General features: G+C 42.0%; 2 protein-coding genes across 6 annotated transcripts; one reads left to right on the top strand and one right to left on the bottom strand.

Moving 5' to 3' along the window:
• The first annotated feature begins 622 nt into the window (after nucleotides 1-622).
• On the top strand, nucleotides 623-4,988 carry LOC103974271 (homoserine kinase). 5 transcript variants are annotated; one of them, XM_018821782.2, is made up of 3 exons: nucleotides 623-1,865; nucleotides 3,190-3,334; nucleotides 4,772-4,988. In XM_018821782.2, exons 1-3 carry the CDS (start codon nucleotides 729-731, stop codon nucleotides 4,804-4,806), a joined length of 1,317 nt encoding a protein of 438 aa, XP_018677327.1. In that variant the 5' UTR covers nucleotides 623-728; the 3' UTR covers nucleotides 4,807-4,988. The 5 variants fall into 5 exon arrangements, 3 of the variants coding, with proteins under 3 accessions (XP_018677327.1, XP_009387328.1, XP_009387330.1); XM_009389053.3 differs by having other exon boundaries at nucleotides 624-1,865; nucleotides 3,190-3,357; XR_001976585.2 differs by having other exon boundaries at nucleotides 625-1,865; nucleotides 3,215-3,334.
• A 691-nt stretch (nucleotides 4,989-5,679) lies between these two features.
• LOC135608713 (monosaccharide-sensing protein 2-like) lies at nucleotides 5,680-7,939 on the bottom strand. The gene is made up of 5 exons (XM_065101743.1): nucleotides 7,673-7,939; nucleotides 7,017-7,583; nucleotides 6,379-6,932; nucleotides 6,143-6,330; nucleotides 5,680-6,070 (listed from the first exon to the last, which is right to left on the bottom strand). Exons 1-5 carry the CDS (start codon nucleotides 7,800-7,802, stop codon nucleotides 5,680-5,682), a joined length of 1,830 nt encoding a protein of 609 aa, XP_064957815.1. The 5' UTR covers nucleotides 7,803-7,939.
• Nucleotides 7,940-18,652: the final 10,713 nt, after the last annotated feature.

Here is an 18,652-nt window from a genome sequence, read left to right as displayed (position 1 = left end):
TGGAATAAATTGTTGGGAAATCCAAATTCCTCTCAATAAAAAAAATTGTAAATATAAATATAACTGTTACATCAAATACAGGAGAATATAGATAGATATAAATTTTATCAACATATTATTAGATTTACAAATATTAAAATATTATTAGATAGTTAGTATAATAAATATAATATAAAAATATATATATATTAATTATATTAATATATCAACCATAATAATAAGTCATTATATTAATATATCAACCTAATAATTAGAAATAATAATTATTAATATAATTAATATAATTAATATTATTTAAATTTAATATATTTAATATTAAATAAGTCTAATTTATCAAAAAATATAAATTGAAGGAGAGATCTTTTCTAATTCAAAATAATTAATAGTATATACATATATAATATTTTTGAGTCAAAATTTTATAATATTCTATCAAAATCTTTATCAACTAAACTGAAATACCTTATTTTGAAATTTACAATCTTAAAAACGTAAGAAAAGTTAAAAGAAAAAAAGGCTAAGAAAATAAAAGTAATCGAATCGACAAAATTATTTATATTAAAATACTACAAATTGAGTCTAAATTATAGTCTTATTGTTTTTGTTGTGTTTGTGTTGGGTTCCTTCTAAGCCATCACTAGGAGAAAAGAAGGAGCTTTATCGGTCCTAAACCCTACGCGCACCCACGCCCTATTCGCCCCAACCCTCACCACCCTCTGTAAGCAGTAATGGCGACGGCCGCCTTCAGCGCCACGTCCCCAACCCAATCGCGACCCGCCCATCGCCACCGTCCCCTTCCCTCCCTTACCCGCCTGCGGGCTATCCGATGCTCCTCTGTTTCTAAAGTCCCGGCCGTCACCGCTGCCGCCACCGCTGACCCCTCCCCGGTGTTTCGGTCTGTCGCTGCCTTCGCGCCCGCCACTGTAGCCAACCTCGGCCCTGGCTTCGACTTCCTCGGGTGCGCCGTTGGCGGCGGCCTCGGCGACACCGTCACCGTCTCCGTCGACTCCGCCGTCGCCCCAGGCACCCTCTCTATCGCCGACGTTTCCGGCTGCGCCGCCGCCGCGAAGCTCAGCCGAAACCCTCTCTGGAACTGTGCTGGCATCGCCGGCATCGCCGCCATGCGCATGCTCGGCGTACGCTCTGTCGGCCTCTCCCTCTCCCTCCACAAGGGTCTCCCCCTGGGCAGCGGTCTCGGGTCCAGCGCCGCCTCTGCCGCGGCGGCGGCGCTCGCCGTCAGCGAGCTCTTCGGCGGTCGTCTCTCCCCCGACGAACTCGTCCTCGCCGGGCTCGAGTCCGAGAAGAAGGTCAGCGGCTACCACGCCGACAACGTTGGGCCCTCCATCTTGGGAGGCTTCGTCTTGATCCGAAGCTACGATCCCTTCGAGATCATCCGCCTGGAGTTCCCGGCCGACCGGGAGCTCTACTTCGTTCTCGTGGGTCCCGAGTTCGAGGCGCCGACCAAGAAGATGAGGGAAGCTCTCCCGGCGGATATCCCGATGAAGGACCATGTGCGGAACTCGAGCCAAGCCGCTGCACTGGTGGCGGCCGTGCTGCAAGGGAACGTGAGGGTTCTTGGGTCGGCGATGTCCGCCGATTGGATTGTGGAGCCAAGGAGAGCGCCTCTGATCCCCGGGATGGTGAGTGTGAAGAAGGCAGCCATTGATTCTGGTGCCTTCGGGTGCACCATCAGCGGTGCAGGCCCAACTGCTGTAGCAGTCACCGATGATGAGGAGAAAGGAAAAGAGATCGGGTCTCGGATGGTGGAGGCATTCTTGAGGGATGGCAATCTAAAGGCCAGTGTGACGGTGGCGAAGCTTGATAGAGTTGGAGCAAGGGTTACTGGAAGCAGTGCTGTGCAAAAGGTAACTCTTTTTTCGTTATTTCTGTGATCCACATATTTGTCATCATTCCATTAAGTCAGCATTTAACTGATGTTTAAATCATATTCAACCCATGTTTCAAGATCACATCTTTAAGTTTGCACTCCCTGCTTCAGATCATCTTATGCTGGAACCTGATAGACTGAGTGGAGAGATGAGGGTTAGATTCATGGTAGTTTAATTATCGGACAGAGTAGATATTCTAATTGTGGTTTTGGTATTTTCATAGTAAAAAAGGCTACAAACTAATCATATACCACCATAAATCCAGCCGAGTATCAAGCCTCATGGCAAACTCGTGCAGGAAATTAGATTATGCTGTTCCTGCATGTGCTGATGTAGTATGTTACAGATGTGATATGATCTAGGGATGTCTCCTGGTCATCAGTAATATATAGGCTGTTTCTTGTTATCAATAACATAACCTACATATATACCACTGTTTGGTCTTTTGACCGTGTAAATATCTATGATCTTCATGCTTGTTGGCCAACCTTAGCTTTATTTCTTGAAGTTAGGGTTCACATGCAGAATCTTGTTTCTAAGGAGTAGCGGCCTCTTTAGTGTCCAGATATCTCAGAAGTGACATCTTAAAAAGAGAGAAAAGATAATACTAATTAAAGTTTGCTGAGCTTCGTGAGTGAGCTTTTGTCATCTTCAATGTTTCTCTTGAAGTAAAATTCATTTTTTATTTCTTTGTCTTTATGGCTTCCTTCCAAACAAATTGTAGCAATTGATTTTGTTTTAGTTACGAGGTTCTGTCACTTGTCAGATTGCTGTCCATTCTCATGATTTAGTTGCCTGTTTATTGTAAGCTACTGTCACATTATCCAGATGCAACCAATCAGACTTTATTCGTCCTGATTTAACTAAACCATGAAATCACTAACTCTCAAATCATCTGACTGTTTCCTGTGTTTATTTATTTGAATTTTGAGGGGTGTTGGTTTTTCTCTGAATCTGCAAATTCGGGATACAACTAGTTCAAGTATGAAACCATGCGGAACATGTTTTTGTTTTCCATTTAATAGGTTTGATGTGTTTTTGAGCAATAGTTATTTAAGTATAACAGTCTCATGTACACATAACTCAACCAAAGTGGTTTAAGTAAAAAATATCGATAGGGAACTGTTAAACAAATTGTATCATTTTCACTGCTGGATGGTATGCATCGTGCAAGATGGTTATCATGAATCTATACTTAAACTGGATTATAAATAGTGGGTTAGAGATCAGAACCATGCTAAAATTTGATCTGTTCATCTGATTTTTTTGTTCTCAAAGATTAGCTGTGCTACTATAGCAGGGTTTCACTCATTTTTGTCCATCAGAACAATCAAGCGTTGATATCAATAAGGATTTGAATTTGGAGCATGATGCTGAAATGATTTTAAAGAAGACTTGGAGAAAAGAGGGAATTTTAGACGAAAGTAGTAGACAAGGAGAGGCAGGTAAGGCTAGCCTGCCTTGACAGGTATTATAACCTTCGTCATAGAAGTTCATATACAATTTCTATTTTCCTCAGCTGGGTACACTTAAAAAATACAATCGACCAACCCTTAGTTTGTAATTAGGTTAGGAATTCTATATTCCTTCATCCTCTTAAAATTCATATAGTTATTGATCATCCATTAGGCTCATAATAATTCAGAATATAGAAATTATAGAACTCGCCATGTCAATATAAGTGGGTAGATCAAAATTCTACAGAGGTTTTACAAGATAGAAAAACCTAAACCCAGGTTCATTTGTTTTTGAGCCTAAGTTATTGGCTCAAACCTACTCTGACAGTTGAACCTAAGATTGACTCTGCAGCATTATCTCAACCAAATATAAGTCCTTTGGACTTTGGTTTATCAGTCCGAAGGTGATGGGCCTTTTCACCGTACAGCATTGTTCATTTACTTAATGATAATATGCTGTTTTGAAGTTTTCAAATCTTAAGATTTCAGCTAGGCATGCAAATTGCTGAAGAGTTCAAACAGGCCAGCTAATAAAAACGATTAGTTTAGTTAAGCAAGGAAGTATATGCTTTTAAGAGTAATAGTTTGGCACCTTTTGGTTTTTTTTTTTATCAAACTCTCCAACATACTACCATTAAATAAATTTCTGACTCTTTGTTTGAGTCTTCTAGCTCATGTGCGTTTTCTGCCGGAAAGCACTGTAATAGTCAACTAATTTATCATAACACCACCTGTCATCTATATTAGCAGGAGTAATTGCATGTATTTGCAGCATCAGTTGGAACAAAAGACTTTAACATGAGTTCATGGCATGTCATCTGGATATATAGATGGAAAACAATTATTTAGCAAAGCATTTTATTGCAAGTTATAATTAATGAGATATTGGTGAAATAGCAAAAAGATGCAATTTTCAGTGACTTTTAACTCTGATTTTTGGATGTTTGATCAAAAGAAAATGGCAAAAACATTCATATTTTTTCCAAAGTTATGGTGTTCTTTTCTCTGTCCTTGCTTTTTTTATGAAAGCCTTTATACAAGTCATCGGATACTAGTTATGAACTAGTTACTCGTTGACCTCTCGGCCCAGTTGCAAATGCCTGAGGATTGCTACAACTCTTTCAACATTTTCTAGTTAAATTCTCATCCATGAATCCTGCTTCTGAACAGCTGTCATTTATGATTCATCCATCAAGACCATTACTAGAACAGTATCTTTATTTCTAGTGACTTGGTGGCCCGATGCTGTTATAGGCAAATTCTTGATACATTTGGCTGCCCCAATGCAGCCATAGGCAAACTCTTGAAACGTAAAGTTATTGACCGGTCCTTTTGGCCGAGATCTCCTGTTGTTTCCATTTGTTGATTAATAATTTCTATTTTGTTTGCTTTTAACAACGGACTTTTTTTCCCCCTACTTTTCAGGCTATGTGAGTTATGCTGCTGCTTATCCAAGATAATTTGGCTGTGCTTATTGGCGTTTGTGCTGCTTCTTGTGGATGTTGGATCTCTATCCTTATTTATCTGCAAACCAACAAACTGCAACATTTCATCTCCCTTCCAAGAACATAAATGGGAACTCTGATTGTTGCCACACTACTCAAAATGACAATAAAGTGAGGGTTGGTGGTGATTGCTGTCATCTTGTGCTTATTGATTTGTTGCAGTTTACTCCCAATATTCAGGCTTCCATGATGAATTCTTATATGTTCATCAAACCATATTCTTGTGGATTTCCCATTTGCACAAGTAGAAAGAGGATTAGAAAATTGCATATTCCTGCAACCACACAAGCAGAAATTGTTTCTTCAACAGTAGCTATTACGATACTGAAACGAAGTTTCAACAGAGGGTTATGACTTCCAATGGGAACCTGCAATCATCAAGAATGGTTACTATAGTATTCTACTAAGTAGATGGCAGGGAAAAGATGAACTACTGTAACAGATTACCCGGTAAATAATTGCTATGATAAATTCCGAGAAAAGCTTCATGAATTTTGCAATTTTCCCACAATCATTCTTTGTTCATTATTTTCTGTTTCTTTTTCAGTGTTTCACCGAATGATAAGTGTTCTATTAGCAAAAGTATTTAACAGGTGTTAGGCTGTCTCATGAAATATAATCCATGTGTAAAATAGGAAATCTTGCAAAAACATATGAAGTAGGTTGCAAATAAATAAATAAAATATATATATATAATAATAATAATAATAATAATAATAATAATAAACCCCATAAAATGTTGCAAAAATTAAAGCCGAAACAATAATGACCGAAAACTAGAGTCAACTACGAAACGACGACGACGACACGACGACGACGACGACGACTTCAAGGTGGCATCACCGCGCCCTTCGTTTCAGGAACGAGGAAGAAGATGAAACCCAACGATACGAGGCAGTCGAAGGCGTACGCGCCACAGACGCCGGAGAGGCCCACAGCGCGCTGCATGAGGGGCAGCGTGAAGGCGACGACGATGCTGCAGAGCCACGCGGTGACGGAGCACGCGGCGATGCACTTCCCGCGGACGCGCGTCGGGAAGATCTCCGAGCAGATGATGCTGGGGATGGGTCCGAACCCCATGACGAAGCAGCACATGTACACCACCACGCTGACGGTGGAGAGCGCCGCATGTGCGATTGCGCCCAAGTCCACCATGTTCACCAGAACCAGAAGAAGAAGCGACGCGATCAGCAGGGGGATCGTACCCAGCAGAAGACTCCTGCAGAAACCTACATGAGAACTGGAATCCAAATGAAGAACCAACACGGAGAGATCGCCTTCTTCCTCTTACCTTCTTCCGCTGACATCCATGAGCCTCATGGCAACAAGTATGCACGGGAGCTGCAACGTAAATATAACAGAGCTGATGAGCAGAGATGCTGAAACAGAGCTGAGTCCCAGTTTTGAGAGAATAATCCCAACTCCAGCTTGCTCAAGAATTTGTGGAGTGTAATAAAGGACGCCGTTGATGCCAGAAAACTAGCAAAGAATCAAATATACTGAGAGATCACTGAAGATGAATCAAACCTGATTATGTGTCTCGTTTTGTTTTACCTGCTGAAGAATTTGCATCCCAATACAGAGAAACAATACATGTTTGAGTCCGCCGCAGGGTGGAACCAAAGCTGGCCGACTTGGATGCTGGCTCACCGATGCTTTGGCTTCGACACATTGATCTGTTTCTGAGGCATCACCTTCAGGAATGACAAGCACGCAATGTTTCTGCGATCCAGACACAGCTTCCATGCACAAAATGACCCTTTTGGGATCTCCTCCTCCATTTGTTCCGTGGTCTGAGAGCAATGGAGTGTACATATCATCAGAGGCATAGGACTCGCCCTCCCTGGGAGGGTTCTTCTCCACATCGGCTTGCTCATTACTTGCACGCCGCTTCCATCTGATCCGAACAGGATCAAGGACACTTCCAAGAAGACTACGTTCCGTTGCTGGTCGTCTAACCCAAGCGATTCTTCTCTTTGGACGATATGGCATGTTCATGTCCTTCACACCAGTCGACTCCTGCTCCACGGGGAGCTCAGTTGCAGTAACTCCCACACCTTCAGCCAAAAGAGCCATTTCTCCTGGTACAAAAAGATCAGCACACACTGACGATGATAGATTGCTGCTATTAGTCAAGCAATCGTAAGTTGTATCTCAGAACAGACCTGACACATCTTCTCTTCCGCGTAGTCTCTGCAAAGCGTGTTTGGCCTCCTCCATCCGTCCTTTGCTGACGAGCCATGTTGGTGCCTCCGGCAGAAAGAACACCGTGAAAACGAAGTACACGATGGAAAGAAATAGGATGCCTCCAAACAGTAATCTCCAACTAGGTTGGCTCTGCAATGACATCCCGAAATCCACATCATACGCCACAGTCGTCCCCGTCGTGCCCGTCAACTGTGGAAGGGTGCTCAGTAAGCCCCTCATCTCCGATGGAGATACCTCAGTTATGTAAGCCGGGACGAAAGCTACGGCCAAACCAATCCCAAACCCGAATACCAGCCTTGCCAAGAGCAGTATGTATACGTCGGGACACCATATCGTCAAAACGCCACCAGCGATGTAGAAAACTGAGGAGATAATTAGCATCGGCCGTCTGCCAAACCGATCTGAGAGCGCTCCTGAGAACACCGTGATGATGGCGGCGCCGATGAGAGGGATGGTGTTAATTAGACTGTCAATAATAGGCTCGTCCTCCAGCCTAAACTCCTGCCTTATGTAAGTAAGAGAACCTGCACGCCGAGTAATCCAAGAGAGACAAACGTTTGTGTGATCGATAGATTCAAGTTTTGCTGCGTTTGAGATCAGAGAAAGCATTTACCTGACAAGGTGGCCTGATCCCATCCCTGCAGGAAGTTACCGATCGCAGCAACAATGGCGAAAGAAAGAGCTCTCCGCATCTTTGCAGGGTGCAGGAGTTCTTCGACGTGTATTAGCTTGCTATCTGACATCCATCGGCCATTCAATTCAAAACAAGCAACAAGATGGTTCTTCGATAACTAAATGCAGCAGAGAGCAAGAAAAAAGCATCACCGGAGATGGTGCACCGAAGCCGTCTATCTCATTTCCATGCCACTTCTCTCCTTCTCTCACGTCTCCACAGAGCACCGGAGATGAGAGAGAGAGAGAGCAGCGGAGAAAAGGCTACGCAGAAGTCCCGAGGAAGAAGAAGAAGGGGAAAAACACGTTGTCCGGAGCGAGCATCGGCAGATATCTAGAGGAGTTGTCCGTCGCCGCGACGCTTCTCTCCATCTCATAGGTCTTCGGAGATGGGAGGGCAGGAGAGACCATGGTTGAGTCGAAATCGCCTCCACCGCCTCTTTATGTTGTGCATGAGAAGTTGGAAGAGATAAGTTGAGATAAAAAGAATAATACGATCTTAATCGTATATTCTCTTTAAAATAATAATAAAAAAGAAAACATTTATCAAAATTTGAAATTCGATGATAATGAATATGAGCAACTTATCAAAAAAAAAAAAATCCCTAGTAATGGGATTTTTTAGAATTATAAAAAAAGATATTATAAAAAAATATAAATAAATAAATAAATAAATAAATAAATAAATAAATAAATATATATATATATATATATATATATAATGACTAGATTTGACTTGAGTTTTTAGAATTAAATGAATTTTGTTCAGATGAATGGGATCAAATTAGTTCAACTATGATTTAATTGAACATTAGATTATCCCTTGATTCTCTTAAATTATCATTTACCTCCTTCACTTCCACTCTCTCCTCCATCGTCATATTCTTTTTTTCCCACTTTTATTATCTCCTTCCCCTCCCCCTTTTTCCTCTTCCCCCTAATCTCATCTATCTCCCTCACATCCTCCTCCTCATCCTCTTTCTCTCCGTTATCCTTCCTCTCTCTCCCGCCCCTTCTCTTTACAATTTATTTGGATTAGTTATTACACTTCATTTACACTCATTCATAAAATATATTAAGAATATATTATTTTTTTTATATAAAAAATATTCTAGATTTATAATTTTTTTAAAAAATAATCTTAAAAATATATTAATTTTTATATAAAATTATTATTAATTCATTATAAATTAGAAATATGTTCTAATTGTGCTAGAGAAATTTGAATTGATTTAATGAAAATTAACTCGAGTTACACTTGATCATATATTCAACAAAACTAAATCCTTAAACGGATGGTACTATCACCCATACATCGAATATTGTACTATTCAATGGTATTGTCTAAACTCGTAGTGAAACTGCTCAAGGGTGAATACCCTATTTGAAAATAATAATAATTATAAATTCATAAAAATAGAAAGGTGATACTAGATATCTTATAATAACATTAGTAGTTTTAAAAATGTTTGAATTAGTTTGTTGAAAATAAACTCAAGTTTCACTTAGTACATATTTAACCTAAAAATATTTTATTTAAAAATTTATCACACTAAACTCATAAGCAATTAGAAAAAAAAATGATGTGATGTGCTTCTAGTCTCACGTTAGTTTAAATTGGTTTGATAAAAATTAACTCCAATTATACTCAAGTTACACTCATCACAAATTTAACATAAAAATATTATATTTCAAAAAATTAATCGCCCTAAATGCATATATAAATAGAAAAAAAATGATATGAAACATTAGCATCTTACCTTATTAGTTTTACATAAATTTGTATAAGTTTGGTGAAAATTCAAAGAGTTAGTTACACTCGATTACAAATTCAATCAAAAAATATTTTATTATAAAAATTAATTAATTTAAATTTATATAAAAATAAAAAAATATTAAACATATTATCATCTCACCTTGATAGTTGTAGAAAAGTTTAGATAATTTAATTCAACTGAGCTGCACGATGATTTAACCTAAAGATGTTCTATTTAAAAATATATTCATCCTAAAATTATAGGAAATTAAAAAAATATCAATATCTTATAATCATGTGTTGAGTAGTTTTAAAGAAATTGGATTGGTTTGATGAAAACACTGTATGTTACACTTGGATTACACTTTCCGGCATATTCAAGAAGGTTCAACTTCACCTATTGCAATCAGACCCGACCCAATCTGAAATAATATATAATCTGAATTGATTTAACCTAAATCATAATGTTTAAATTAGACCAATGGATTTGTGGCTAAAAAAATCTCGATTTAAAGGTATTATCGATATTTTTAAAAAGTGATTCCCCTTCATAAAAATCAATTATAGGGGTGCTATATGATAAAAGTTCAATACTACAAGTTTTTTTCTATAAATTATATAATAAAAATATTTATCTAAATTTAAAAATTTATGATAATCAAATATTATTATTATTAGCGATCAGAGTTTATCAAATAATAATATTTAAATATTTCGAGTATATATAATATTAAATTTGATACGAGAGAACTCCATAATCGCGAAGCCAATTTGAAGTGCATTAAGGAATCGTATATTCTTGTTGGTTGCTACAATACGTCGAGCGTATCCGACGACGTATGTTCCGTGTATAGGACTGTTAATGGCAACACTGTAATATAATGGAACTACACCCGTCGACTTAACTACCGAACATCAGGCGCTCTGCTTCGCCTCAACGGTGCCTTTCTCTCTCTTGCACTACTCCTCGACTAGGGCTTCCTTATCCCCTATTCCACTTTCCTCGAGCTATTGCTATGCCTCTCGAGCAAAGCCCATGGGATCTCCGAGATCTAGCTCCAGAGTGTCTGGTAAGCTCTAATGTCTCCGCTTAGAGCCTCGATCATGGCTCCATGGTTTCTTCAAGGGGTAGGTGTTGGTGCGGTAATCAAGCGGATCTCGGGGACGCATACGATGAGAAACCTCGTTGAGTCGATCTTGTAACCGTTATTATTAAATATTATATTTAATAATAATATAACCGTTCTCATTAAGATTCATAATTCATTATAATCAATTTCTTCATTTATTATGTTTTAAATATTTTAATTTTTCATTCTAAATGTAATCATTATTATTAAATATTTAATATAATTAAGTTATTCATTATGGTCCAAATGTTATAAATTTGAATTAATTCTTGAACGTTATGAGTTGGTGAAAATAAATGTTCTTGATGGGAGAACATCTATATATATGAGGATTTTGGTCCCTGGGCTCAATCATCTCTTTAAAGCAAAAAGGATTTCCTACACCATCTAAAGCGAAAGTTCTGAGCCGAGAAGTGCCAAAGTTCAAGAAGAAACCTCTGCAGAAATTCTTGACAACAATGGCTGGAGGTACGCTATTTTGTTTCCACATCAGTTTTTATTGTGTTTCCATTATAATGATTTAGAAATACAAGTTGGCTTCAATGATTTCTTACATTTGGTATCAGAACCCATTGACCTCTACCTTGATATGAAAGAGTTTTCATTTTTATGCCATGAAAATGATTTGATTTTGGTTTCATCTCGAAAAACTTCTTGATATATTTTATTGAAAATCATTAGGAAATATCATTTTCAACATTTTTAGTCGGTAAAATGCTCATATTACATATACATATTTAGTTATATAAAATTATGCTTATGAGTCAATTTTTTATGTTTAAAATGTATAGTGATCCATATAATCTTAATTAATTAAAAATTAGTCACAACATCCTTAATTAATTAAAATTATATATAAAGTTAAAATTATATATTAAGTAATTAGACATCATATTGTGAGTGATTATATTTCATATAATAATTGTTATCCCACAGGATCTTTTAATATATTTAATATAATTAATCAGGATAAAATATCAGATTATTTTCGTAATTTACCCACAGAGATTATGAATTGAAATATAATTTGATAGTTTTATCATAAAGACCATTTGAATCTATTTAAATTAAGAATTTAGCCCACAAGCAATTTTTATGTCATGAGATTCATATTTTTTGACATGTTTCATATTGGTGAAACATATAATTTAGTCTATTAAGCTTCAAATATTGACATAAGTATGTTTGATTTTATGCAGTTTCTCAAACTATTAATTTCTCTGATATTCGATGTGATATTCCCGAATTTAGTGGTGATAACTATAAGATATGGAATGAGAGGGTTCTCCTCCATTTAGGGTGGATGGATATTGATTATGCTATTAGGAAAGACGAACCACCTATAGTCACTAATACCGGCACTCCAACTGAGATCGCATTATATGAGCGATGGGAGCGATCCAATCGACTCAGCCTGATGTTTATCAAAACTAAGATAATTGTTGGCATACGTGGTTCTGTTGACTAACATAAAAATGTCCGAGACTTGCTACAAGCTATTAATGAGCAATTCGTCACTTCGGATAAGGCACTAGCAAGTATCTTAATAATGAAATTCTCATCCCTTAGACTTACCAACATAAAGGGTGTGCGTGAGCATATAATGCAAATGCGAGATATTGCGTCTCAACTTAAGAAACTCGAGGCTAATATGTCAGAATCCTTCCTGGTGCACTATATTCTAAACACCCTTCCACCTCAATATTGTCACAGACTTAGCTGGTTTTGCCTAAGTCATGCGGCACCCTTGCATGTCCGTCCGCAAAGGTCAGCCTCCCCGAAGCCTCCTATGGTCCTTTAGGACCCACAAAAGAGAGAACAGGATAGAGAAAATGCCTCACTCGGGATCCACAAGCAAACATCTCCGAAAACACTTCATAGACAATGCAAATTACAAATAGACTTTACAAGCTCTAAACAGTTGCACAACAAAGGCTAAAATGATCCACTATAGACCGAAAATCTCTCACACGTGTCCACATGACACAACCTTTATTTACAAGCCTAAAGCGGCCACCAACCTAACTAAAATGAGACAATTAAGCCTTCGACCGTCCCTCTACATGCTGTACAAAGCATAAACATACCAAAAGACACAGACATACATAAGCATTACATCAAACATCCTGTTTAGAAGTTTGTCCATGACATTCTCCCCCACTTATTCCTTTGACGTCCTCGTCGAAGCCTTTGTCGACACTACAACTCCTCGCCTTTGTTGAGTCTTCAATCTTCTGCTCTAGCTGCAATGCGCCTCTTGGCTCCCAACTGCTCTCCGCTGTTGTTTTTGAGTAGTCGAACCTTTGATCCGCCATGCTGCTTCAACTCGCCAATGACTCTGACTCTAGTGTGGGGTTGGCTGAGTTGTGTTGATCCCTGTTGGTTCCTGCGGATTCTCCAGATGAAGGAAAAGACCATTCTTACTGCGCCAGTCTCTCAAATGCCTCATGTTGCTTGAACTGGGTGGATACTTGTTGGAGCTTTAACGAGCATCGTCTCGCAAACTTCTAAAGTTTTGGGTCCTTCCTCCACAAAATTTGCACAATGACTCTTCTTTCACTTAGTTGTCACATCCAAGTAGGTTCACCTCACTTTCGCTTTCGATTGGCATTTCATTGGGAATGAAGCGGACAATCTACTCTTAGTAATACTAATCACCGTTGGTGAGGATTTGACAACTATTGTCTTCCATTATCTTCGAAGGGTCTTTGAACATATGCAGAACTCCTCTGCTGGATAGATAAGAGAATTGGGGTACTCGGTTTCGCCCATTCTCTTAAGAGTTGAGAAAGCAAAGGTTACTTGACTTCGCCCGCTTCCTCGAGGTTGTACTCCATGCATCGAGCTGGTTACTAGCCTTCGCGTGCTCTTTGCTCACACTTCTGAAGCACTTGAAGTGTTTGCACTCCTTGCGTTGAGTTAGTTACTGTGATTCACCTTCTCAATGCCATCGAACTTCTGGAATGCAGCAAGTTTTCACCCAACTTAGAGTGATTCTCTCATAGGTTTGGTCGCCTCTGGGATTGTACCGTCTTCTCCATCAACCCTGTCGCCTACTCCCCTGAGTTGCGAAGGTACAACACCGCGTACTGCCTGCTTCGTTCCTTGGTCGTGCACTCTTGCATGACCCGAAGTCCTTCACTTTCGGCTATCTTGATGAGAAACTCGTTGACACCGGTCTTATGAAGTTCCTTGGCCTTTGCCCTTCAGCCTTATCATGGTACTTGGAGTTTGCCTCTACATGCTCCACCTCCTCGGCCCCTTTCACGACCAAGCGCTCTCCCTCCATGAGAGTAAGGGATCAATGACTTTCATGGAAGTCCCGCCTCTGCGGTACCATGGCGCTGCCATGCCCATGGCACTACTATCCGTCACCTCGCATCTGCATTCCTTTTCTTCACAATCAATATATATGCCTCTGTGGCACTCCTCCGAGTCCACCTCCATTCTAACTGATGCTTGATTTTGGGTAGCTAAGTCCCTCTGGACTCGTCGTCGCTTCCTTGCCCCTTTTGACCCCCTACTTCAACACCTCTGTGTTCTCCAAGTTGCTCCCTTTGGTCGATGGAAAGACAGACTGCAACTCCCATGCATGGCCTCTGTCATCACGTTGTAGGGTTTGCACCGATTCTATTCTCCTTAGCTTCCTTGGTAGCAATGTTCGCTTACTCGACCTTGTCCTATGACTTGCCAGACTCCCTTAAGCGAATATGAGCTCTAGAGCAGTCCAACTCTCCAGCTGCTTCGATCATACCTCTGCATGATCAAGTCCCTCCCATGGGACTCACTAGTACTTGCATTCGAACTTTTCCCTTGGTGGAACCCAGCCCCCATATGCTGATGACCAAGGTTTTCATTCGATGCAACCTTCGATGCACGCACGGAGACCCGCCTCTGCAGTACCATGACCTTCACTCCTTGAATCCATAGCCCTTCTTGCCGTCGTGTTGTTCATCGAAGTGGAGCTTCCAGTAGCTCCCGATCATACCTCCATTTGATCTAGTCCCTCACGGGACTAGGTTGTGTGTATCACATTGCCACGGACTATTCTACCACGATCCGCTGCACCATGTCGCCTCATGGTGACAACTCTATTGCATTCTGATCCTTATGGGATGAACTCGAATTGTGAACCCTTCATGTGTGGCCTCTGCCAATACATCGCATGGTCTCTTCCACCTTCGATTTTGTTTGCTCCTTTTGGCAATCGACCTTCATCCACCCACTCTTGGGTCACACCTAGATGAAGCACCGCTCTAGGACAGTCCGTCGCCTAGTAGCTCCCGAAGTCCCCCGACTTCACTGTAATTAGTGCACCATTGTCTGGATCCTGGGCCTCTGCCCCTACCAGCACAATCTTCGCTGTGCATCGCTTCCTTCATAGCAACTTGAATGACAACACTATGGCATGTTATTCAAGAGTACCCGCCTCTGCGTCCTCTTGCCTCGTGCTAAGGCCTTCTGAACTCAACTTCGCCTCCGGAAATTGAGTCACCTTAGTTCCTCCATCAAATGCTCCTCCGAGATAAGGTGCATGTGCCCAGAAGCTCCCTTCGTCTTTGGCACCATGCAAGATGAGTCCGCTCCGTCAGAATGACCCATGGAACAACATGATCCTGCTCTTGCCTCTGCAAGAGTTCATGTCCTTGACCTCTGTCCAACGAAAGCACTATGCCTCTGCTCCTTGTTCCATCTTCTATACTGGCTCCCTTTATGCGGCTTAGGTACTTCGCCAAGTTACACTCAAGTTGCTCCGCTCCTCATTTTTGCATTGAGTTGATAGTGGCCCTCGCGCCCACCATTCCACGGGTCAGCCCTCCCTTGAGTCCGATTTGCTAGTCATAGGTGCCCAGCAAGCCAATCACGTGAGTGATGACACGTGTGACTTGATACATAATCTTTTTGCTTATTATATTTTCGCATATATCACTTTATAACTATTGCATAAATGCATATATATATATATATATTGTGATGTCCTTGGATTTGTGCAATGGGAATCAGATCGTGATGAGATCACGATAATGAGATCGATTCACCTTTAAACACATATCCTAAATAATCCCGATCATAGGTTACTCGAGAGGGACATCGTGATAACTGGACAGACTGGTGTGCTATATACCCGTCCATATGATGGATGCAGTTGGTCTCATAGCTGCTCGTGTAGGGATACTAGGGATACAGTACAGGTGCTCATTGGAGAATGAGTTCACTGATTGATCCGCTTACGGAATGCTAGATGGTTGATGATGCCTTATTGTCAGACAGCGATTCCGTAGTCCTAGTGGTATATATGGTCCTTAGACTTGAGACACCAAGGATGTCCTGTATGAGTGCTCCACTCTTTGATACCAGACTTATAGGTTTGGCTGTCCCAGATCTAGTACAGCTGGTCATTGTGAGTGGTAGTCGACCTTACGAGGGCTATTGAGTGTCGATAGAGGATCATCCACTCTCGGCGTCATTAGAGGAATATCCCATGTGTTCTTGCTCAGACAAATCCCTGGCCAGGGTCATTCGGGTTGAGAAAGAAAGAGTTCTCCTGGAGAATCCGATTAGAGCGAGACTCGAGTAGAAACCGTATGGGTCTGACAACACTATGCTCGATATACGGTCTCTAGGATATTAGATGTATGAGGGACTATAGGTACACGGTAACTGAGGACAGACAGGTCCAATGGATTGGATTCCCCTGTATCGTATGGGGACTACGGCGTAGTGGCCTAGTACGTCCGTAGTCGATGAGTCAAGTGAATTATTACAGAGATAATAATTCACTGAGTTAGAAGGAGTTCTAACGGGTATGACTCATGGCCAGCTCGATATTGGGCCTAGAGGGTCACACACATATGGTAGGCATTGCGATGAGTAGAGGTTCGGATATGAGATATCCGACGGAGCCCTTGTCTTATTGGATGCAGATCTAATACCCACTAGGGGAGGACCCATTAGGGTTTGATAGGGGACCTCTATAAATAGGAGGGATTCAAAGCCTCATAGGCTAGAGCCTTTGCTTGCCTTTCCTATTCTCCTCTCCCTCTCCACCTCAAAGCAGGCTTGGAGTTTTGAGGAGCGTCGTCGCAACCCTGCTGTGTGGATCACCGCTAGAGAGGAGGACGCTTGACCTCCTTCACCCTCTCCTAAGGATCTGCAAGGAAACATGGATATACGATCTCCCTAGGTAACACAATATACTCTATACGCAGTTTTAAGTTTCGCGAATTTTGCGCACCAATCTTCGCACGACGACGAACATCTCTTTGGGAATCGGGGTTTTTGTTTTTCTTGTTCTTCTGCTGCGCATGTGATGTCGCCCCCAAGATTTCCCAACAGTGGTATAAGAGCCAGGTTGTTCGTGCGAATGATTGGTTTTGAACTGCGTGTGTTGTGTTTAGGAAGAATTTTGACGTCAAAATTGTTGACGCAAAAACAAGGAAGGGCAGCAACAGTTCATGCCCTCGATCTACGTGCGTGCAGCGCAGCCGAAGGCGGGCAGCACAGGGGCTGCGTCTGCAGCAGCCGGCCGGCGGCCTGCTTGCAGCAGGCTTGCGTCCGGCGGGGCTGGCAGCCCGCGGGCAGAGGCGCCCGATCTGCCCGCGAGGTGAGACGCCGCAGGGCAACGACGCCTGCCACCGCTGCTCCCGCGAGCGAAACCCCCCCCACAGGGGCGGCCGCCCGGCGGGACAGCACCGCCTGCGAGCGTTGCCCCACCAGTAGAACCGCCCGCGGGGGCGCCCACCTGCAGCGGCAGCGCCCCCAGTGGGTGTGCCGCCTGCAGGTGAGGGCAGCGCCTGTTGAATCTCGTATTTTGATGATGAAACTACTTGATATATGTTTATGATTTAATATGCGTTTTGAGTGACGCAGGATGCTTTGATCAGGATGAGACAATTAAAGCAGGAACATCATGTTGTACCGGAGGAACATGTCAGAAGATTGGACGTCGGGCCGGTGGATCGGTCGACGTATCGACAGAAGGCTTCGGGCCGTGGACTCGGGCATCGGGCCAAGAAGAGCGGGTATTGTGCCAAGGATATCGGAGTTGCGGAGTCAACTGGCCGATTGGGCAATAGGCTGCAGGAAAGGACGATGCGCCGAAGAATCGGACGAAGCGTCGAGGGACCAATGACATGCCGGACAACGTGATTAATGCTTAGTATTAATTGTCTCGATCGAAGTGTTTGTTTTAAGTGTGCAGGATTAACTACGATGAAAGATAGACAAGCAGCAGGAGTTGCGCCGGAGTCAAGTTCATGATCACGTTAGGAGATCGAGAGTTCGACGGAAGTTCGGACGGTCGTCGGAGGTTCTGCGAGAACAGATCCGAGAAGTCCAGAAGCTTGCCAAGCGAAGCTCGTCGGAACTTGCCAAGTGGATCCTCGCAAAGTCCAGGAGTTTGCCGGAAGTCCGCAGGAGCATCACCGAGGGTTCATCGGATGATCGACGGAAGTTCGCCGGAAACTCGCCGGAAGAAGCGATTGACGCACCGAAGCAAAGCTGCAGAAATTGTCTTAGATCTAATCGTAGTTAGCACGTTGATTAAGTTAGAAAATGGGAGGTGATCCCATTAACTTAATCTTGGGCCAATTGGGCCCGAATTCGGACTGGTTTGGGCCAAGTTTGAAGCCCAACCAGTGATCTGGAATAGTGCCAGGAGGTGCAACCGCCTAGGCCAGGAGGTGGCACCGCCTGGGCTAAGCCTCCCAGCGAGACTGGGCGGTGCAACCTCTCCAGCCGGGAGGTGGCACCGCCTGAGCTCAGTCTTCGAGCAAGACTGGGCGGTGCAACCTCCCTGGCAGAGAGGTGGCACTGCCTGAGCTCGGTCTTCGAGCTTTGCCAGGCGGTGCAACCTCTCCAGTCAGGAGGTGCAACCGCCTGATCCCGGAATTCCGGGATTTGATCGTTTTGAGCTCCAAATTTGAACTGGGTTGGGGCCTATAAATACCCCACCCATTCAGCACTGAAAGAGCAAGAACTAAGCCGAAATCTTGATCTTTTCAGTGGTTCTTAGAGCTCAAAACTGCTAGTTTTT

Source organism: Musa acuminata, chromosome BXJ2-4 (assembly GCF_036884655.1).
Source record: "Musa acuminata AAA Group cultivar baxijiao chromosome BXJ2-4, Cavendish_Baxijiao_AAA, whole genome shotgun sequence".
Taxonomy (NCBI): Eukaryota; Viridiplantae; Streptophyta; class Magnoliopsida; order Zingiberales; family Musaceae; genus Musa; species Musa acuminata.
The sequence above is the reverse complement of the archived record's forward strand: the minus strand, read 5'-3'. Positions and strand labels throughout refer to the sequence as shown.